Source organism: Macaca thibetana, chromosome 5 (assembly GCF_024542745.1).
Source record: "Macaca thibetana thibetana isolate TM-01 chromosome 5, ASM2454274v1, whole genome shotgun sequence".
NCBI classification, from domain to species: Eukaryota; Metazoa; Chordata; class Mammalia; order Primates; family Cercopithecidae; genus Macaca; species Macaca thibetana.
In genome coordinates this window covers 82015952-82040423 of record NC_065582.1, presented here as the reverse complement: position 1 = coordinate 82040423, position 24472 = coordinate 82015952, and the positions used below count along the sequence as shown (strand labels likewise).

General features: G+C 36.2%; 1 protein-coding gene across 1 annotated transcript in view; it reads right to left on the bottom strand.

Moving 5' to 3' along the window:
* Positions 1-24472, bottom strand: part of DKK2 (dickkopf WNT signaling pathway inhibitor 2) — a 109236-nt gene that overhangs the window by 2584 nt on the left and 82180 nt on the right. The window contains exons 2-3 of the mRNA XM_050789892.1: positions 1397-1547; positions 149-304 (exon numbers count right to left, since the gene is read on the bottom strand). Coding sequence (XP_050645849.1) covers positions 149-304; positions 1397-1547 — 307 coding nt within the window. The remainder of the gene's footprint in view (positions 1-148; positions 305-1396; positions 1548-24472) is intronic.

The following is a 24472-nucleotide window of genomic DNA, read 5'->3' as shown; positions in this document are numbered from 1 at the left end:
TTTTTGCCACCTGAACAACAAGTTTAATGACTAGCTAGGATTAAAGAACCTTCCTTGTAATTTTTTTCTAAAACCAATGGAATTAATTATCTATATTTTTCTTCTATTTATTTATTTTTTAAAAACCCACAACTACAGATATCCCTACCTTTTATATGTGACATCTTAGTGTGTGGTCTTCCTAAATTCTGCCATCCCAAGTCATGGTTTGAGTAATGACCGTGGTTTCGATCTCTGTGCCGAGTGCCATCCAGAGCTGGGATGTGAGGGGTTAAGATGCTTTCAGTAACTGGGATACAGATACCTGGAGGTGATCACATAATCAGTTAGACTAATTCAATTCTACGAAATGTGAGACTTATCCATGTACTCTCTTGATGTGAAATATGAAGCCATTTCTCTATCTATCTATCTAACCACCCATTCATTCATTTATTTATTTATTGAGACTGAGCATACTTTGGCCCTAAAGTGAGACTTCCTTGGTATGAATTTTGTCTCTCTCAAGACTAAGTGACCTTGGACAAAACTGGGAATAAAAGCATAATTTTATATATTCACAAAGTTATTGTGAAAATATGTGAAGAATCAATGTTAGCTATTAGTATTTTTAAATAATCTGATCAGACATTCACCCTCTGGATCCAGATTCCTTTATTAATTAACAACATAATCTTAGTTTACACTGTAAACTTCTCTAATGGTATAAGGTCTTCTTCTTCCCTTCACCTCCTGTGCAAGAGATTCACAATAGGTCTACACCCAGAGGTCAGGAATAGGCATGAGAATATGAGCCTGATTATGTTGTTTTATATGATTAAGTATATATTTCTAATTACCTTCTGCAATTATTTAATGTTTTGCCACATCTTGTCTGTGATCCATTTCATCATTATTGCTGAATTGTCTGCCTATGAATTCATTGATATTGGATGAAGCCAGGTTGGGGAGTAAAATCTTGTGTCTCTCTTTGGAGGAACCAATCACTCTACTACCATAAGACTGAGCTACAGAACATCTTGACTAAACCCAAAGTACAAAACTGGAATAGATATTTACAACTGCATTACTAAATCATATCAAGTTTCTGTCTTTGGTTCTTTTACATGCATTCACTTATGTGTTTACTGGAATAGAACGCCTTGCTGTTTATATGTAACACTTCAACATGGCAATATTCTAGATCAGCACAGGTCATGCAATATAGAAAGTAACCAGAGTCTAGGAAAAATAAGATTTGGGGAGGAAATTCAGGTAATCTTGCACTACCTAAACCAATTCTACCAGGCTCCTTATATTTCAGGAGTCCGAGTAAGGAGAAGATAGCCTGACTCGAGAGACAGGCTTACTATGATGAGAAGAAAGAGGCCCATGAACACTTAGTGAGATCTTTTACCGTTATTGCAGCGGGTACCGGGGCAGCACATGCCATCTCGGTGGCAGCGCTTCTTTTTTCTCCGACACACCATGCAGGCTGATGATCCTTGGTGGGGACTGTGGCAATACCTCCCAACTTCACACTCCTTATCACTGCTACAAGGATAGGCCTGTCATCAAGTGGAACAACACCAAAAGTAAAGGATTAGATCCTGTTTCTCTTATGAAACATTACTATAGCAAATCATGATAGAAAATAAATCACGATCTATCTCACCTGGAAGGAACTATACCATCATCATAATGTTCTGAAGCTAGATCCTAAGTAGTGACACTTAACTGAGGACCTTATAAATATCTATTGTTGATGACAAAGATAAAGCTGAAGCTGTTCTTCTATTTTCATTGACACAACTCTAGAGTTAGAATTTAGACTTTTATTGATGCATAGAACCCTTATGAGTGACTTTGGGGTCTCCAAAGCAGTTGTAATTATTGCATTAATGCTATTGTAAGGTACAAATGACACAGTCATCTTCGCCACTCGATTTTTTTCAGCTGTTAAAGAACGATGAGAGAAATGTTAAATAAAACAACAGAGGGCTATGCTAGAAGCCAAAACGTATCTCCTGCCCAATTATGAAACAAATACTTTAAAAGTGAATCCTTTCAGTTCCTACCTATAAAAGCAAGGAGGAGAAACATTTCCAGAACAGTTTGAGACAGTGAATTATTTGACACAAAGACACTAAGGAACAGGATCCTCATTCCAAACATGTTGATAAGCAGCAGTAGAGCTCCCAGCAGCCAGAGAGATGCTAAGATCCAGTTATATCATTATATTCCCAGGAAGCACAAAAGCAGACTCCTTACAGACCTGAAATAGCCCCACAGTCTGCTACGCCTTCAGTTGTAAAGAAAGAACCTCTGTTCACACATTTCTCTACCTAGTTGTATGTCCAGAAGGCTACTTCAGCAGTGTCATATATTGTCTTAAAAAAATACATGTACTTCTAGTTCTAGATCCTTGAGGAATTGCCATACTGTTTTCCATAATGGTTGAACTAGTTTACAATCCTACCAACAGTGTAAAAGTGTTCCTATTTCTCCACATCCTCTCCAGCACCTGTTGTTTCCTGACTTTTTAATGATCGCCATTCTAACTGATGTGAGATGGTATCTCATTGTGGTTTTGATTTGCATTTCTCTGATTGCCAGTGATGATGAGCATTTTTTCATGTGTCTGTTGGCTGTATGAATGTCCTCTTTTGAGAAATGTCTATTCATATCCTTTGCCCACTTTTTGATGGGGTTGTTTGTTTTTTTCTTGTAAATTTGTTTGAGTTCTTTGTAGGTTCTGGATATTAGCCCTTTGTCAGATGAGTAGATTTCAAAAATTTTCTCCCATTCTGTAGGTTGCCTGTTCACTCTGATGGTAGTTTCTTTTGCTGTGCAGAAGCTCTTTAGTTTAATTAGATCCCATTTGTCAATTTTGGCTTTTGTTGCCGTTGCTTTTGGTGTTTTAGACATGAAGTCCTTGCCCATGCCTATGTCCTGAATGGTATTACCTAGGTTTTCTTCTAGGGTTTCCCAGCCATCCCATTACTGGGTATATACCCAAAGGATTATAAATCATGCTGCTATAAAGACACATGCACACGTATGTTTATTGCGGCACTATTCACAATAGCAAAGACTTGGAATCAACCCAAACCTCCACCAGTGACAGACTGGATTAAGAAAATGTGGCACATATACACCATGGAATACTATGCAGCCATAAAAAAGGATGAGTTTGTGTCCTTTGTAGGGACATGGATGCAGCTGGAAACCATCATTCTCAGCAAACTATCACAAGAACAGAAAAGCAAACACCGCATGTTCTCACTCATAGGTGGGAACTGAGCAATGAGATCACATGGACTCGGGAAGGGGAACATCACACACCGGGGCCTATCACGGGGAGGGGGGAGGGGGGAGGGATTGCACTGGGAGTTATACCTGATGTAAATAACGAGTTGATGGGTGCTGACGAGTTGATGGGTTCAGCACAACAACATGGCACAAGTATACATATGTAACAAACCTGCATGTTATGCACATGTACCCTAGAACTTAAAGTATAATAAAAAAATAAAATAAAAAAATAAAAAATACATGTAAAATACAGAAGGTGGTCAGAGTTTAGGAAAACGAAGATTTTGGGGGTTATACCTACATATATACCCATTTGTGTACCCCCTGCCTCTCGGAAGTATTTGGAACATTAAAAATGTCCCTGTGTTCAGAGACTGGGAGTTGAGAAACTAAAATGTCATAACCCACATCAAATTACTCAGATTTTGAGGCAGGGAGACTCATTTGTAAACCTTTTTTCTTTTTTGAAGTTGATTTTTTTCTTGTTTTCAGAGTAATAGATGATTTTTTAAATGAAAATACAAAATATAAAATAAGCTATGTATTTGTTTTTAAGCAAGCATAAATAATTTGAACATAAACTATGGGATAAAATGTTTATGGCTCGCAAATACTTAGTGAGATTTCACTGCTTTACTTATGAATTAGGTTTGATGGCATAGCTTGGCCTGCATTGATCATGTCTTTTTTTCCTTTTCTTTCTTTTACTCTTTCCCTTTCTTCCAGTGTCTTCTCCTCCTGCCCATCTCCTGCATATATGTCTACACATACACATTCAGCTCTCACATGTTTTCCATTTAGATCAGATCATCTTCAGTTAGAAAAAGGAAATGTGAAATTTATGTGTGAGTCTGAGAGATAAAACATGTATTTTAGCATCATTACAGTTTCTTGTTTACCGTTAAAAGAATTATATAGAAAAACCACCAACTTCAAATTGAAAGTGATTTTGAAGGACTGCATAGTGGCAATGTTTGATGCGTACTTTATAACTGGAACCACATAAAGCTATAAAATAAATTTGCATTTTATTGTCCCACTCTGTAACTCCACCATTAGGCTTAAGAGAATCTTAATGAGATGAAATTCAGACTATTAAGCCATTTTTAAAGAATCCAAGACTGATGAAAACAAAACAAATGTCCCTTCCCGCCTTACCACACTCTTTCCCCCAAGCATTTTACCCCCTTCACATTTAAACCCATTAATTTTAATGAAATACAATTCACATGCTTCTGATTCATTTACATTTATTTCATCAAATTGTTTTGCAAGAAACATTTGATGTTACAAGTTTCTTTCCTTCCTCAAAAAGAGGACATGCTCTTTCAACGGAAATAAACATGTGCCACATAAAACATCATGTGCTGTTTACAACTCAAATAACAAATCCTCAAGCAATTCTGAGTATAGGATAATCCTGGATTTCATCCCCCCAAAATAGTCCACAGGATACACTATTTTATTTATTAGCTGTTATTGATAGTTGTTTATTTTCTGGTCATTTGGTAAAAGTCGCAGTGTATGCAAAAAAATTGTGAATGGCGCATCACCATCTTTCCATTCTCAGTTGACAGGAACTGGAAAATATTAAAATGACAAATATCTGATGCAGATGACATTAGAAAAAATGAGATGCACAGTAGCCTTTTATTTGAATGGGATTACAGTAAAATTATCATAATTTAATTTTTAAAGAGGGAACCTCATTTTGTCAAAAATAGAAAGTAATTAGAAGATACATAGTTTTATTATGCTCCAATATGTCTTTTAATTAACTTGAAGTAAAAATGACACAGGCAGAGAAATTATGCCAAAAAATGCTTAACTATACAAGGTTATATATATTGGGAACTTATACTTGGAAGTGAATCTCAGAACATAAATACTAGGAGGCATTATTTGGAAATTTTAAAAATAAATTTTTTAATAATTGAAAAGTAAAGTTATGTTACACAGCTTCTAATATGCTTATGTAACTCCTGGATCCAATACACAGTTTTTATATATGAATACAATCAAGAGGGGATGAAACAGATTGAAGAAGAGTATAGGGAAAGCAAGTGATATTTGGGGGCATGCCTTGCCCTCTGAAATCAATTTCCCTTAGCCCAGATTTTTTCAACCATAAAGCTTCCCTTGTGATAACTTCTAGCAAGAAAACATAAAACATGAAATAATATGGTTCTAACCCATTAATAACAATTCTCATGTCTTACTAAGCATAATGCATTACATTTTAGTAAAGAGTTTTAAAGAAGGCATTTTCTACTGAAGTATGAGGGTTCTGCAGTTGCCAGATGCCATTGGTTTTTCCCCTACATTAGCTCCTCTAAAGTTTCTGGAAATGATATCATTGGTGAAAGAGAGAGAGAGAGAGGGATAGAGGGTTAACAGTAGTTGTGGAGGACCCTGAAGAAGTGACTGTGGCAATGAAAGGACGGCTGGAGGGAATTATATACATTAATTAAAGTGCCATTCAGAAACTTTCACATGGATAATCTTTATTTTCCATTTACTTTGGCCTCCAAAGGCTGTTGCCTAGTCTCATTTGATGATGGTTTGGTGACAAGCAAAAAATGAGCTTGAATACCTTAGTCTAAGTTTCCATTTAACGAAATCAATAATATGCTTACCTGGTGCTTATTTTAAAGGTGAATTAAAGGGCTGATTTTTGTTTTACTTGCTATGCCAATTGTTAATAGTGCATTCTCATGGCTCTTTGTTTACTTGGACTTTAGGTGAACAGAATAGATAACTTTTCCTTTTTGTCTGAGGAGCAATGATTTTGTGGAAGACTGAAAATCAAGTGAAAGAATTAGGGAAGGACTCTACTACACCTATCACGTGCTAAAATGCTCCACAATTGAATCATAAATTCAGCTTATGAGCATCCAGGAATATTTAGTTTCATGCAGAATCATTCATTATTGCATCAGTTACAATTAGGAGATGAATTAATTCAGGACACCTAATAATAGCAGATGATTGGCCATAAATTCAGAATACATGGGAACTGTCAGTGATTAGGCCAAAAAACAAAGACATTTTCTGCAACCCCCTTTCTAGGCTAAAAATAGAGTGATTTCCACAAAGAGCAGTGTTACTTATTATTACAACCATGACAAGAACTAGAAGAAGAATACACATATTGGACACATTTTGAAAATAAAATCTATCGAAAATTGGTATTTCGTTTTAGCATAAAATATTTTTTAAAGTCCATTTCCTCTGTACAAATTTAGAATCATTACCTAAAACTTTAGCAGTAAAGTGAAGAGAGTTTAAGTAACTGCTAGAAATCAGTAACGTGTGCTCAGTGGCAGAGAACTTAGGGATCTTGAGTTCTTCCCTGGCGTTCAGGCCTCAGGTATCATCACTAAGAGCGATTAATAGTGAGAGTGTAATGGACACATCAACAAGGTGACTGAGTGGTGACCTTTGTGCTGAAGTTAGAGATTAGAAAAATATACTTGGCCACATCTCTTTCTAGAAGCCTCTGAATACCAACAGCATGTCCTACTGCAGCTGTTGGAAAAACAGAATACTGGCAGAAAACACTGACAAAGCTGTAAACAGTATTTTCTCATTCTATTTCTTGAGCACAGTTTTATGTTCATTTAAACTCAATGTAAATCAGAGTTATGAGCAAAAGTCCATCATGAAAGTAATGATAATTACATAATATTCTAATGAACACAAGTAAAATAAAATGTAGTCACTCAATCTTATTTGAAATAATTGAGTCTCTCTTCCCCCAAAGTCTTCTCAAAACTGCAGGAAGAAAAGGCCCATTAACTCGAGACTTACATTTAGGGTTGAATTAATTTTCACTTGCCTATCCCTTTGAACATGAAAATACAACAATGAAGTAATCAGATCCCTAAGAACAATGAAAGGAGAAAAAGTGTTATAGGTATCTCAGTAGTACCAATCATTGAATAAACCTTTGACTACAACTAATACCTTAGTTTAATTCCTAAGTTTTCAAAATAATAATATTGGCCTTATTTAATGATGAGAGGAAGAAAAGAAGGGAGAAACATCACAGTGTTCATGCGGGATGGCCACCCATCCGGATTCTTGCAAGACCGTCCTAGTTTTTTTGTTATTTTAATCAAGACAATCCTTTGTCCCCACAAGCACTGTTTGTAACCATCTCAGAAGTTTTCTGGAGCCAGAAAAACATCATCAGCTAGGCAGGCAGAAGAAAGCCTGCAGGGGACGACCCAGCTGTGGGAATGAAAAATATTTGAGACGAGTGGATAGATGGAGGTAGCAGCAAAGAACTGGGGATGAGAATATATCTGGGGTCTCTGAGAGCACAGCAGAAGACTGGCAATTACATTTGGGAAACCTGATCGGACTGGCTTGCCGTGAGTCCTTAGAGAAAAGATTAATTTTCCTCATCATGATATTCTACATGATAGAGCTGTATTTCCACAAACAGGCAAGGTACACTACCCTTCAGGTGGTCATTTCAAAATCAAACACTAAAGTGCAACTGCAGGAGGTGTAGGGACTTATATGTCAATCTGGCTGTGTGGTGTTGTACACTATCTGCCAAAGGCTGTGCAATCTCATCTTTCACTTTGTCTCCTATTACCTCTAGGGGATAAGGGTGTACTAGATGCGTCTTTGAAGATTCATGAACATCAGGCCAGGGGGATTGAGCTATATTAAATTTAAGGGGAAAAGTTCAGATGTTACATGATGTCCTGCATGTGTAGTTACAGGTTCGTTAAGGCAGCTGCTTGGGTATTTATTCAGTATTCAATCAATATTTATTCAGCGTTTATTTATTGAACACCAACTATGATCCAGAAACTACTAGTTCTGTGATGTGCAAATGTTTTGTCTGTTACCCCTAAAATAATTTTGAAAAAAACATATATCCTTCAATACATTTGACACGTAAAATTTTTTGGAGTGTGTTTGTTTTATTAATATGAAATATAATGTTAAACATTTTCTAAGATAAAATTTGCAGTAATTTGATATGATTTAATAAAATAACTTTTGGCTACTTTATTAATCATTAAACATTTTCTAAGATAAAATTTGCAGTAATTTGACATGATTAATAAAATAACTTCTGACTATTGTGTTAATCAAAGCATACTGATCCTGAAATTAATCACAACGTATTTACTCATGGGCATTTTCTCTTGAAAAATTACATAATCTGAAAAACCTTCAGTTAGATTGTAAAATATACAAGTCATCGCAACTATTTGGAATGTTCTGCATACAGAATTTCCAACTGGGGCCAAGTTTCACTTTTAAAAAAATAAATATAAGACAAAGAAAGAAAGTACCTTTGTGAGTTTAAGATGCCCTGATCAGTCATTAAACATATCTTTGTTCCAATCAAAATTCCAAATTTTACTTATTTGTCACCTAAAAATGTTTTTGTACCTTTGACTAATGCAGTCTATTGAGATTTGGAATGCATGAAGGTTTTGCCTTTTTTCACCATATAAAATGGCAAAAAAGTTAATGTAAACCCAGGCATATTCCTTGAGAATTTTAAGAAAAAATTTGGAAGCTGAGGATCTGGACATTGATTTTATTAGAACAACTCATGCTCTGCACCCCATGGAAAATATTTCAATACCTTTTACACATATTCATTTTAAGGCTAGGGTGGTTAGCAAGTTGGTTTTTGATACAAAAGTTCAGAGATAAAAGAGTATCTCCTAAACCTATCTGAATTCTAAATTAGAAATGATGGATTTCTTCTAGTGGGACATTAGCCTCTCCAATGTATTCAGAAAGCCTCATTTAAATCCAAAGAAACAGTAACTCTATCAAAGGAAGGCAGGGTCCTCTTTAACTTTAGTTGCTCCTCCCTGTTCTCTGTATGTCATTAAGCAGAAAAGAAATTCTAGGGATTGCTCTACTTTGAACACAGACCACATTCTCAACTGTAGCATGTACAATACTGATATTGATCATGGGGTGAATGGAGAGAGTTAAACTTTTCCATGTGGTCTCAGCGCCTAGAGAAATCTTAACTATGAGGTTTACCTGGCTCTTGATTGTTTTTGTTTGTTTTTGACCCATCCCCACTCATTTAAAATGTACAGGACAAAACACTTCTACTCTATGCTGAAAAAGCAGCATCTCAGGTTTTATAGCAGTGGTTGGGAGTAATATATAATTATAAAGTCCTCTATAAATTGTAATTGGGTAAGTATAATTGTCCTAACCAAAAGAGAGGAAGAAAGTGCAAAATCTTAACGTCTCTTCCAAATCTGGAACTGATCATCTATAGTATAACATTTTCATTGTTGCCTTGTAAATTTTCCTGATCTCATGACCTAATTTTACTTCGTAACCTGGTAGGGCAAAATATGAAGTTATATTGCAATTCAATTTATGCTTTCTTAAATCAAACAAAATTGATTGGTTGAGGGACCATTAGCTAAATTACTGGGTCTTAGTTTCTTCTATGATAAAATGGTTACAATTTCTGAATTCAGCAGTGTTTCCATACTTACTTAATCATAAAAATTCCATGGGGTTTTTTTTTTGGTTTTTGTTTGTTTGTTTGTTTGTTTTTTTTACAAATTACTGCTTCACAGACTCTTCTACTAGAGATTCTATTTCTAGAAGACTGGATGGGGTCCACGAATCTATACTTTTAACTAATACCGTCCTGGTGATGATACAATATGGTAAGATAGGGAAACACGGCTATATAGAACTGTTGCAAGATTACTGATGCCTCCTGCATATATATCATACTGACAATGCCTGGTCTATATAAAATGCAACTCAGTATTATCTCCAAATAGACATGGGTCTAAGTGAAGGATTGGTTCCCTGAAAACAACATGAGTCTAAATGAGAGGCTCACTGACAACAACAATTTCCAGGAAAGTTCATCTTCACTCCTAGTGCTTAGCCACTGTGCTTGGGGGTGGGCTTGAGAGTTTCTAAAACTGTATGAAAAAGTAAAATAACACATAACAAACACACCAGTGCACTTTGGGAGGAACGCTGTGTGGACTCAGAGCTGTCAACACACTCATTATGGCTGGATTGTTTCATATCCTCATGTGGTGTACACCTATGTCTTGCTGGCAATGCTCAAACTTTGCATTTTCTTTATATTTTGTATCCTGTGGGCCTTTACAAAACACTCTTCTTCCCCATATCAAGCATGATAAATAGATGATGTGTGCTTTTATTATATGCTTTTCTTTGTATAGCATCACCTTTCTCTTTTCCAATGAAAATGACATTTAAAATTCAAGAGTTTATATTCAGGTAGATAAGAAAACATACTTTCAAATTGCTTTTTAGAAAATACTTTTTTATGATTATAGAACAGGTTAAGGTTGGTGAATATTTCTGCACCCAAAATGTAAACACTTGTGAGTTTTTTTTTTTTTTTTTTTTTTTTTTTTTTTTTTTCCTTTTTCTTTTTTTTTTTTTTTTTTATTTATTTATTTATTATTATTATACTTTAAGTTGTAGGGTACATGTGCATAACGTGCAGGTTTGTTACATATGTATACTTGTGCCATGTTGCTGTGCTGCACCCATCAACTCGTCATTTACATCAGGTATAACTCCCAATGCAATCCCTCCCCCCTCCCACCTCCCCATGATAGGCCCCAGTGTGTGATGTTCCCCTTCCTGAGTCCGAGTGATCTCATTGTTCAGTTCCCACCTATGAGTGAGAACATGCGGTGCTTGGTTTTCTGTTCTTGTGATAGTTTGCTAAGAATGATGGATTCCAGCTGCATCCCATCAGAGTGAACAGGCAACCTACAGAATGGGAGAAAATTTTTGCAATCTACACATCTGACAAAGGGCTAATATCCAGAACCTACAAAGAACTCAAACAAATTTACAAGAAAAAAACAAACAACCCCATCAAAAAGTGGGCAAAGGACATGAACAGACATTTCTCAAAAGAAGACATTCATACAGCCAACAGACACATGAAAAAATGCTCATCATCACTGGCCATCAGAGAAATGCAAATCAAAACCACAATGAGATACCATCTCACACCAGTTAGAATGGCGATCATTAAAAAGTCAGGAAACAACAGGTGCTGGAGAGGATGTGGAGAAATAGGAACACTTCTACACTGTTGGTGGGATTGTAAACTAGTTCAACCATTATGGAAAACAGTATGGCGATTCCTCAAGGATCTAGAACTAGATGTGAGTTTTAAATGTTATACAAGTTTAAGTAATTTTTAACTTATGGGTTCAGAAATATATACACACACACACATATACACATATATAAATATATATATACACATATATATGTATACATATATACATACGCAAATATATATATATGCATACACACAGATACACACACACACACACGTATGTATAAAGTTAGCTCAAGTTATCTCAGGAAATACGCCCAGAAAGTGTGTAACAGGGTTTACCCATGGGAAGGTAGACAGGCTTATTGAGAACAGACAGGATTGAGAACAGAGGAAAGGAGACAACTTACTTTACATGTAAACTCTTTTAAACACTTTGTAATCTGCACTAGATGCATGTATTACCTATTAAAATTAATGCAATTTAAAAAGGAACTAATACTACAATATTAAAGTGAAATGTCTTACTTCTTGCTAGTTTATGCTTTATGGTTTCATGCTAAGAGAGCTTGAAAGATGTTATCTTCCTAGAGGCAGGGCTTCTTAGAAGAGGTATCAAGCACCCCGACTGAAGTTTCTTTATTAAAAATTGTCTGTTTTGTTTCAGAAATGTCACCTTAATAGCAGAATTAGACTATCGATGTAACATTCAAATACATACACACACACACATATAATATACATACACATACACAATGCATTGTTCCAACAATTATTTAATTGAGCTAATGTTTATTGCCTTGGCTAATTTCATTTAATATAGAAATTTCCAACAGTAACACTTTTCTAATCTTGTCGAATTCTCTTTCATTTCCTCTAGGAATTAGGCCAGACCAATAGTCAAATTCTATTCTGCTTTTGAAGAAACAGCTGAGGGAAGCAGATAAAATTTAAAAGACTGTTCTTTCGTGGTTGGGAAGATAGAAAAAAGCACAGCAAAATATAATCCTTGATATTCATTCTATGGTGAAATGACTTCTAATTTCTGTTTAAAAAGAGATACTTTAAGTGCTACAAAAATTTTGCTTAAAAATTATAAAATGTTCCCATTTTAATATAGAACCTATAAACAAGAAGGCAGGAAGCATTTTATCCCTCTGGTGTGCTGGTGCAGAGGCAATGACTTGAGAAAAAGTTGGCCCCAAATGATTAACTAGAGAGTTTGAGCAAGAGGTTTACTCAATAGTGATCACTATAAAGTTTAAATAGACTGATAAACCTTTTGGTTAAAAAAGCATGACAGGGAGGTGATTCACAGCTCCACCACAGAACTCTACCTAACTGATCTTTTTCTCCCTTTGCCATTGGAAGAAAATAAACAGTAAGTCTGTTTATTTTTCTGGAATAAGTTCTGGGTTAAGATCATCATGTCTCCCCGAGACATAGAAGGACTTAAATGCAAGTTATATTTGCAACAGGATAAGGGACTTTAACTCCTGAGCCTTGAACAAGATAGCTTGTCTGTTAGTAAGAGAAAGAAATGGAAGTTATCTCACAATCAGTTCTTTTACTATCTGTATGCCTTCCCATTTTCCAGCTTGATTCCTTCTCTAGGTATCTCAGGCCTGTATTTACACAACCTGTGAAATAGGTAAGGATATGTGTTCCATGCCTATGCTACATTCTCATTTCTTTGGAATGTTCAGTTTTCAAGGCAGATCTCACATAGCAGTTAATGCAATGAAGCACCCCAAGTACACTATATTGTCCATCTAATTGGTACTGGGTTACAAAACTCAGGACAAACTATGTTTGAGAGAGTTTGGGCAGTGTCAGAGTTTCAGCATAATCATAGGGTTAAGCATCCTGCTAGAAGAGTTGCTTATTTTTTTGACAGATAGAATTTTACAACAGCCAAAGCCATTCATTTATTTCAGAAATTTTCCAGACTATTTAATTAAAAAGCCCCAGCATGGAGGGAATTTTTATTTTAAATTTCTGATAATAGCAACAATATGACCACATGTTATTTATTAAAATAAAATACTTTTCTAAAAAGTAATCAATATCTCAATACATACATGGGCTTGCCTCTCAGCCTCCTACCCCCATAAACTAATGTAAATTTTTATTGTGTGGAAGAAGGAAAAGTCAGCTCACAAGGGCCAAAGAGATTCATGTCTAGTGAACAACATGGTATAGAGAAAGGCTCTAACAAAATATTCTGTTTGAATGCTTTGCTAGAGGATTTGAAAGGGAGGAAATTATAAGCCAGATGATAGATGCTTTGGTTTGCGTGACCCTAGTGTTCAAATCTCAGCCTCAGAAATGTGGTACATCTTGTGATGACATACGCAATGTGTTAGCAATCCCCAAAAGAACATACTGAAAATGTTGGTCCCCCACACCACCCACATCCCAGTACATCTGCTTTGGTGTGGTGACCAGTACATTCTCAATGGTGCAAGAGAGGAAAGATTTGTTACCAGATAAAAACTGAAATCCTGTCTCCAGGTTTAAGTGACTTTCCCTCCATCCCACTGGTTCTCCTAGTCTGTTTAAAGAGTATACTCCTCTGTATTACTGCTACTTCTTTTGTTGGCCCTTGTTCATTACTCAGGATCCCCAGATATACTAGACTCTTTTTAAGAGTCTCTACATCTGGCCTCCCATTCCAGTAGCCTTTGCAGCAGATATGGGGCTTCAAAAAGTGAGCTGGGGAGGGAGAGTGAAAAAGAAAGGAAAGCTCAGATAAGAAATTCCCCCCAGGGATTGAGATAATAACACATCATTTGAGTGCTGTTTGGGGTAATAAGTCTAGGCAAACAAAACAAATAAAATTTATTAACCAACTGGCTAATAGAGCTTTTATATAACTTTGCTAGGGTCAATCTGTAATCTTATTCTTGTTTCAATTTTTTTTTCCCTCACATTGAACAGTCAAGTGTATCTGGAACTACATATACAGTACGCTATATGAAATCTGGCCTGGTGTTTGTTTGTTTGTTTGTTTTAAACAAAGAAAGAATCTACATTACAAATAAGACTAATCAGAAACATGTTTGTTCTTAATATGCTATATAAACCCTGTGTTCCCTGTCTACCTCTCCAAGCCTTGTACTATACACTCCAGCTGTACGGGGCTACTTGCACATCCCCTAGTCAGCCACACTCCTTCAGGACTCATTGCATTTGCAAAGTTTCCCTCTGCCAAGAACACCTTCCTCCATTCACTTCATCGTGAGAATAACTCCAACTCATCATTTGGAGATTATATCAACTGACTTCACTTTTGAGCAGTCTTCCAAGCTGGCTGACCACCCCAGATAAGCTTGATGTCCCATTTAACCTGCACGTTGCTGACACCACATGCTTATTTGCACCATGATGTAGATTACGCTCTGTTGAATTCTTCATCTGCCCCATCTATACTCTTTGAGTAAGGAAATCATCTTTCGTTTCTGTATCTTCAGTGGCCACGTTATACCTGGAATAATTTACCATTCCACAATGTGTCCACTAATGAATTAATGCATGATATTTTTTGCAACAGTGGTTGGAAGTATATAGCATTAAATTGACAAAAATAGTCACATAAGAACCCATCAGGAAATGATAAAAAGGAAAATATTGAAATGAAAGAGTTGACTTTGTGGATACTTTTAAATTGATTTTTAAAATTTAAGTCCTACAAAAGCCATTTATAACCTATACAGTATAGAGGGAAGGGTATTATATGTATTTGAGAAGAAAGAACATTGGTTAGTGAGTACTTTTGCAGTCAGCAACTTGGCTGCAAGTATTTTATGTTGAAGCATCAGCCCACATTTTCAAGTACTACCATCAGTTCTGCATTACATTTCTACAAGTGATCATAGTTTTCATCTACAAATTATATATGATAAAAATTAGGCTCTTTATTTCTAAGTGGCATACATTGTTTCTGCCCCAGCAATAATGATTCCCCAATAACCATTCAGAGCAGTAACTATTTTCCCCTTTTCTAATCATCTGAAAATTCTTCAAGCCTATTGGCATGTGGGAGCTATGACAATGGGTATTTCTGAGGATCAGATGGCACTGGTGACACTTCCATCCTAAATAATTATTTCTAAGTTGTCTTTGCCCTTGTCTGTAAATATATTTCCTGTTGGTGGATCATATCTGATAGTGTTCCTAGTTAAGCACCATCACTATGAGGTGTTATTGAAAAGGAGCAAGAATATAATTCATGACAGCTTCCTTTAAACATCTTGGGGATGCACAGACTTCAACATCTTGTTGGTACTAAGGAGATCAATTTCTTGATACACTTTAGTCACAGCAATATAGCAACCAGTACCTAACAAGTAAAGTACATGTTCCAAATGCCAAATGCTTTCCTCATGAAATGTCACCACCCAAACATTTATATGATGTCTAACTTGTTTATGATCCTAAACAAATTGAGTTAAACAGGGTTCTCACCAGCTATGTTATATTAGTGAAACCTCATGGCATGTTCGTTTTTATCAGAAATGTAGACAATGCTTCTAGGTATTGAACCAAATTCATTTCAAATAATGTCTGCGATCCTTTGTACACATCCATATAACTCCTCTCATTATGCCCATGCTTATTAAAGTTTTAGAAACACCCATATATTTTTTCGTACCCTAATCCCAGGTTTAATACCTTACAGAAATTTACATAATTTACAGAAATGTACATACTTTCTTCAGCATAAGCTTGGTTCACATGCGATATTTGTAGAAAGATGATATAATCCTGTTACCTGGACAAAGAGGCAAGAAATAAGAACTCTACTTTCTAGGTTAAATTTCCTAAGTTACATTTTTGCTACTTGTTTTGAGTCCAGACAGGGATGCCACTGTGTATTTGAAAATGTTAAGTCCTTTTAAGACTTATACATCTAGCTGTATACTCTAGAGACCAGAGTAATTGGATTCCCTTGTTCTATAAAAAGAAAGACACCACAACACCTGGGCACAGCAGGTATCAAACAGGATGGATTACCATCTGACTATAACATTTTCTAGGTTTAAATGAGATCACCAGAACTTTACTCACACAAACAACTCAGGTCGTTTCCACATTAAAACTGGATGAAGTGATTTTTATTATAAAACCTAGCACTAGTCAGGCTCCTGTCTGAGGACAGACAGATCAAAAGCATAAGGATATGGTCATGCACCATTCTTCATCTTCCCTTCTAGAGCACAGCACTGTCTGATACACACTGATCAAATTTTGCCCAGGATTTTAAGTAGGATGTTTTGAAAAAGCAAAGAATGGGCTCTTCAAATAAAACAGTTCATCCTACAGTAAAGAGAATTGGAACCTCACTTTTATTAATGGCACATTGAAAACCATTTACAACTTGCAAGTGATGCTTCCAAGAAACATTAGAATGCCTTTCTTATATAGAAATGTTAATAAGTGTCATAAAATTTGCTAAAAAGTTCAGTCCTGCTTTCTGGGAACCTTCCAAACACAGTTTAACAAAATGAACCAGTTAGAGGACTAATCAGTCAGTTACTGATTATATAATAATAATTAATAGTAATATTAAACAGCATCTGTACATACAGCTTTTTGTCTTTGAAGTGATGAGGTTCCTAAGTATTAACAAACTACCTCTCTCTGTTGCAAATTTCCAACACATGTTTGGAGAGCTCTGGGAAGAAATTTATTTATCATCCATGTGCTCTGTTCACGTCTGCAGTGGGATCCTTTCATGGTTAGAAAAACATGTTTGGATGTACAGAGATGGAGTAATAATATATACCCATATCCTGATGTCTGGCTGGTTCACTGCTGAGTCCTCAACCATATCCAGTCAAAGACAAAAATGTGTTTCCAGTGATAGAGCAATATGTTTTCTATTGAGGACAAACTTTGCTGAAAATAACACAAAAATTGTCTGGGAATTTGGGTGCATAACCTGGGTGTGGTGAAGATGAGCATTTCACATTTCTCACTAGAGTTCAGTAACTCTACACATAACCACAGCCAGCCATGGATCCTTAAATTCACCATCTCACCAGCCAAAAAGACTCCTCCTGCTAATAGATGCCATGATTGCTAGAGCTTCTTTACAAACTGCACATATTTTCAGGAGACCCTGAAAATAACAGGCTCCTGGAAACTACAGATATTTTGCAGATGTACTTTTTACAAAATGATTTCACCATTTGCCTAGGCACTTTATCTATGTGTCATTTTACAAATGAATAAAGACCAACTGCTGGTCTTTATTACAAATTTTAATTTTAATTACTTGTCTTTGGTAATTTCCAGATTTGTAAGAATTCAAGAATTCTATCTATTGGATATTTAATAATATTAATATTAAGGAATTATGATTAATTTTTAGTTTTGATAATAGTATTGCAGCTATTTTTAAAAATCTCCTTTCTCTTAAAGAAATAATTATTTATGGGTGAAATAATATGATGTCCAGAATTCCTTAAAAATGATCCCTGGGAAGTAAGATCAGTTGAAAGTGTAGATGAAACAAGATTAGTCATGAGTTAAAAATTGTTGAGGTTATAGAACTGACACATAGGGGTTCACTCATACTATTCTCTATACTTTTGCATATATCTGACGCTTCCACTTAAAAAACAAACAAACAAAACAAAACTAGAGTCTCTGCAACATAGACAGAACTCCCAAACTAATCTTCAAGAAGCAGCCAGTTGAAGACATAATCTCACATCTCTTGGTTCCTACACATAGATAATAGGCAGCACCCTGATACTGTGAATCAAAATGCTCTCCTCATTCCATCCTCTCCTTGGAGAGGTTGAAAAATCAACCTCTGATAAGGTTGTGACAAGGCTGAACAGACCTCTGGTAGCGTAAAGAAACCTCTGAGCTTCCACAAGCTGGATGGTCACAATCCACTGTACAGAGGTAGCCATGAGTTAACTGGGCTTATAAATAGTCCAGTTACCTTCTGCTCTACCTTCTGCTCCTCAAATCCCTAGAGCACAGATTATCCCAAGAGCCAACAGGAAAACACATGCATTCCAAACCATTGCGATCCATTGATGATTTACCAAAGGCCTACTAATGTAGGTATTTTAACAGAGGTAAAGATGTTTAAAACATGGTCACTGCCCTCAAGAAACCCATATTATAGGGGGCAGAACCAAGCCATTGCTTTTGTGGGTAGTCACAGCTCATCAAGGGCTGACAAAGTGTTTACTTTCAATCCATCTTTTCGGGGACCACACAGGAACTCCATTATATTGGAGTGGGAGTGGGCAAACAGGGGGGAATGAATCAATATGACCAGAGTAAAAAGTTTCCATTATATGGAGTACCTTGACTGACTTATTTATTGGTCTTAGAATGAATTGGATCTATATACATCCTGGAGGTGTGGCATCTGAAGGTGGCATCACTCTGTGTTACTAACCACATCGGCAGCCTGTGTTCCTCTCTGCTCAGCCCAATGTTGGTGCCCTGTGACAGCTGCTTGAAAGGTACTGTACCCTGTGACAACAGCTTGAAAGATACTGCAATGATAGTATTTTTATTAAAATACCACATTGTTTGGCAACACTTCCTAAATGTCTGGGTAATAGAAATTACAGAGCTCTCTGTTTTTCAGGAAAAATGAAAATAGGTAAGAATAGTTACTCTTGGAGCGGCCTTCCCATAAACTCATATCTGTACAGTACCTTCTCTTTGGCAAAGAGCCTTTGTACATATTTTCTTATCTGATAAGGAAGGTGAGTTGGGTAGGCATTTAAAAAATTGATTAATTATCTTTTTTTTTTCTTTGTAAGAGATGGGTACATGCTCTGTCACCCAGGCTGGAGTGCAGTGGAATGATCATAGCTCACTGTGACCTCGAACTACTGGGCTCAAGCAATCCTCCCCTCTCAGTCTCCCAAGTAGCTGGGGCTGCAAGGTGCACACCATGCCTATCTGTGGTCTTGAAATGTTGCCCAGGCTGGCTTCAAACTCCTGGCCTCAAGCTATCCTTCTGTCTCAGCCTCTCGAGTTGCTAGGATTACAGGCCTGAGTCAACACACTCAGCAAATTAACCATTTTGAAGTAAACTGTTCAGTGGCATTTTGTACATTCACAATGTCATGCAACCACTAGCTCTATTTAGTTCCAAAACATTTCCGTCACTCCTAAATAAAACTCTGCATCCATTAAGCAGTTTGAGTGGGCATTATTAACTTCAGTTTTATGGGTGAGGGAGCCTACTCAGAGACTGTCAAATGATATGCAGGTAGTAAGTGTTAGGGCTAGAAACAGAACCCAGTTTTGCTAATTGTAAACTCTCTACCAGACCAGAGGTTCTCAAAATTTAGTGTGCATCAGAATCACCTGGAGGGCATGTTAAACCATAGATTGCAGGGTTCCAGCTTCAAAGCCTCTGATTCAGTAGGTCTGTGTGGGGCCTGAAAGTCTACGTTTCCAAGTGATGCTAATATTTCTGATCCAGAGACCACATTTTGGGAACCATTGCACCACATTGAATTTCCCATTCTCCTATTCTTTAATTATAGGTTTTGTTAACTCACTCAGGGATGGTTATATATTGAAACAAAGTCAGCTTGTAGGAGGTGCTTACTTTCTGTACCTCACCAGTTTTTTGGTTAACTCACCATCGGAATGAAAACATGTAGGTGAAAGCATTTTGCCAGCTTAAAAGTTGCCATGTAGATTAGAATTAAATGTCTTTCTAAAGACCCTTTTACTTAACCACCTGAATTTAGTATCTCTCACAGTACATCTGAGGAAACTGATGAACTGTGTAAGTTTGTAGGCCAGAACCAGAATTATCTCCTATCATGGGTCTGACACAGTGCCTGGCATATAGTAGTTATTAAATGTTTGTCTAATAAATTAGTTTACTGAACATCAAAGGTAAGAGGGCTTCTTTTGGTATTATTTGAAGCACTTCCAAATGTTCAGAACCTATATGATCTACTTCATGGACAATACATAAGTTATACATAAGTTATCACTGTACATAATATTATATATAAGTTAATCACTAGCCAAGTCAGGTTTCATGCCAGTGTCCTAGTCTAAATGCATTAAAAAGCCACCTTAATGTATTGAAGTGCCCGAGACTTCCGCTTCTCTTTCAGATCTCTGTTAAAGTTGATGCCAATGTTTTAGCATCAACCAAAAATCATTTTCTTTGCCCTTTCCCTTTATGTATACGGGTGTATAATGATGATCTGTAAAATAGCGAACACATATTTCAACATCTGCCTACCAGATCTGTGTGTACCCTCCTGGTCATTTGGTGTGAGGTTGGGTAAGGTGGAGCATTTCAGGAGAGTCAACAGTAGAGCTGACAATGTCTTGTTTCTAAAGTGCTAGGATCCTTTAATCTTCTTTCTTCCTTTGATGTCTGAGATTTCCTTCTTTATGCAATGACACTGGGACTAAATGCAACACCAGGAAACTATTTTCCAGTGAAGGGTGTGTGTTACAAACACCTGCAGAGCCCATATTACCAGGTGACTTGAATTACTCACACATTTCTAGATCTCTTCTCTGTGGGTGGGTGGCTATTTTGACTCTGTTTTACCTCGGGTAAAAAGAGAACAGTTCTGGTTACACTGGTATGATTTTTACTTATCTTCTGCCCATACATCAAATAAAAGCACAAAGAATGATGTCCGGCTTTAAGCAAAAGAGAGGATATTTTGTAGTCAAAGTCACTGACTGAGAGGTAGAATTTTAAGTTCAAGTCCTGACTCTACCATCAATTCAGATGTAGGCTTTACACATGTCACTTAACATTTGTGGCTTCTGTTTTCTTTTATGTGGAATGAAGGAAATCAGCTTTAAATAGTCAGTTTTGGGTTTTTATTTAACAAGTTATCTCTTGCAATTAGTGAAAAATTTACCATGGTCCTGGAGCTATTCTGTTTTTCATTAATCTGTTTTTCTTTTGTATTACAGAAATAATATGACATGACCTCTTTTTGTTGTGTCCATCTATTAGGACAAAACCAAACACCTAGACAGAACGTTTGTTAAATATGAAACAGCATCAACATTATTAACACAGCCCAGCATTATACAAACAATTCTAATAATAACGAATATTGACTGTTTCCTCTGTGCCATGCTCTATGTTAAGAGCTTTACAAGCAATGACTGCTGTGTGAAGGCTTCTGGAGAGTGTAAAACATGTCTTGAATTGTACAACTTTCACAATTCAGTTACAAACTGGAATGTCAAGAAGGTCTCAGTAGATACATGTGTTTTGCAAAAATGTTTTAGGTAAGGAAGGATTTCTTTAGAGGTCTTCAAGAAATATTCTAAATGCTACTCTACTTCTTTTTCACAGCAGTCTTTTCCATCCCAGTAAATGGAAAGTGTACAAAAGCAGTTGCTCAGACCAAAAACCTTGGAGCAATTCTAATTCCCCTTCTCACTCCCAACTTTAAGTCCATTAGCAAATTTGGTCAGCTGTATCTTCAAAGTGTTTTTAGAATCCGGCCTCTTCTCAATGTGTGCATTACTGCCACTCTATTCCAAGACATCCACCCTGCCCCTCTATCCCAGCTTTCTCCCACACCATTTTGTTATCAACACAGCAGCCCTATTGCGCCTGTGGAAAGGGAAATCTCATCATGTCAGTTCACTTGCTAAAAGCCACCCACTGGCTTTGTATCTCACTCAGCACGAACACCCAAGCCCTTCTGTCTGCTAGTGCTTCCAGGTTCTTTCTTACAACTTGTCTCTTGGCTCACCCTGCTCCAGCCATGTTCATCTTCCCACTGTTATTCCCACATGCCAGCATCCTTGGGCTGGGGGCTGAGCACTAGTTCTCCGTCTTTTAGTCCCCAAAGATTCTTACTCCAATTATTATTTCTTGTAAAAGTTTACCTCACTACCTAAATTATTTATTTAAATTATTTCACACTTTATTTAAATTATAATATGCATATAAAAGTACATAATCCATACGTGTACACATTGTTAAATTTTCCACAAAGTTAACACACCCATGAAACCATAACTTGAGTAAAGAAATAAAATACTGGTAGTCCCCCTAGAAACCTCCTTTGTGCTTCCTCCCATATATTACCAGCCCCGCAAGTCTACCATATTCTGACTTTTATTATCATTCTATTAGTTGGGTGGTTTTGAAATGTATGTGGATTTTTTTTTACCCAGTATCATGTTTTTGATTCACCCATGTTGTTGCCTGTAAATACAGATTATTTATTTTTGCTGACACACTTTTTTCAGTGTACAAACATATCAAATTTACCTCTCTTATGACACCAAAAAGAAATGCACACCCATGTTTAATCAAAAGATATACATATATATATAAAATATATGTATACTCTCTCTTTATAAGTAAAGAGAGAAAGAGAGTGGGAAGGCAAATTCATACAACCTCTATGGAAAACCGTATGAAGATTTCTCAAAAAAACAACAAGAAGAAAAGGAACTACCATACAATCCAGGCATCCCACTATTGGGTACTTATTTAAAGGAAAAGAAATCGATATATCAAAAGGTTACCTGCATTCACATGTTTACTGCAGTCCTATTCACAATCGCAAACATATACAATCAACCTAAGCATCCATCAGTGGATGAATGGATAAAGAATATGTGGCATATAGACACAATGGAATACTATTCAGCCATAAAAAAGAATGAAACCATGACATTTGCAGTGGAACTGGAGGTCTTTATGTTAAGTGAAATAAGCCAGACACATAAAGACAAAATTTGCATATTTTAGCACTCCTACCTGAGAACTAAAAGAGTTGACCTCATGAAGGTGGGGAGTAGAATGACAGACACCACAGGCTTGGAACTATATGTAGGTGGCAGAGCACTCTTGATAATAAAGGTAAACATGTTAAACTCTAACATTTTATTTTTTTAAAGCAAGTATGCAAAAACATTAATAGTTCTTAGTTCTAACTGGTGGGAATCAGGGGCTAATTGTTCTTTTTAAATATTTAATGTTTTAAAGTTTTCTGCAAAATATGGCTCCTGAGAAAAAAAATAATAGATATGTCTACCATTTGGGAAAACATTGGTATTAAATGGAAAGTAATGTAGTCAATTTGCTTATTTTGTTAAATGCCATAAAACACAAACACATATTTGGAAACAACTGCCTGTTTGGTGTGGTATTGACTAAACAACAGCAAAACTAAAGAATCTTAGATTTGGATGTGAGCTTAGCAGTTATTTAACTCCATATGAATTTTTACTCTGCATTTTGACATGTGGCCATCTAACTTGGCTCCAGTGAGAGGGGAAAGCATGACCTCAAGGGGCTGTCCATTCCATTTTGAAAATGAATTGCTAAGCTGTTCTTTCCCATAAAAAGTAAAAATCTATTTCCCTTTCTAGCCTATTCAGTTTTTTTTAGTTCTTCCTAGTAGATCAACTCAGAGTATGTCTTAGGCTCTTGCAAGTTCAGAGGTTTTATTTAATGCTATGATTATATTTAAAACTCTAAAAAAGTACCCTCTTGGCTTTAGTTAATTTCCTTATAGAAAAGAACCTATTTTTATTTCAGCTATACTGATATCACCTAGCACGATAGTAGGTATAGCAGAACTTTCTTAAACCATAGAAACTGGCAACTTGAATTTTCCAACTTAAATGAGATGAAGGTTAAGAACCTTCACTGTGCCTTTCTATTTAAAACTTTTCATAATTAATCAAATCCTATCTCCTTCAAAATAAGTTATATTGATGACAAAATTCTTTATTTATATTAAGGTCATGATTTAAAATGAGGGCTACCTCAATGTCAATACCTATTCAGTGAGTCCATAAAGTAAGCAGCCTTCTCAAAAATAAAAATAGCCTCCAAGTCTTAAAATATAATGATAATATGTTTAATTTAATGTGTAGAAATAAAAAACTAAAAATCATTGATCAACCACTTCTAGGGAAAGATCTGGGCATTTTCTGATCGTCAGACACCTTATCATGAATGGTCAAGAGTCTGAACTGGTAACCATGTTTGCCACTTCTGTTAGCATTTCAACACTCAGGTTTTGTTAGTATAAATTCTTCAAAATTTAATCTTTCATCTTCCCCTCATATGTTTGTCAATTTGCT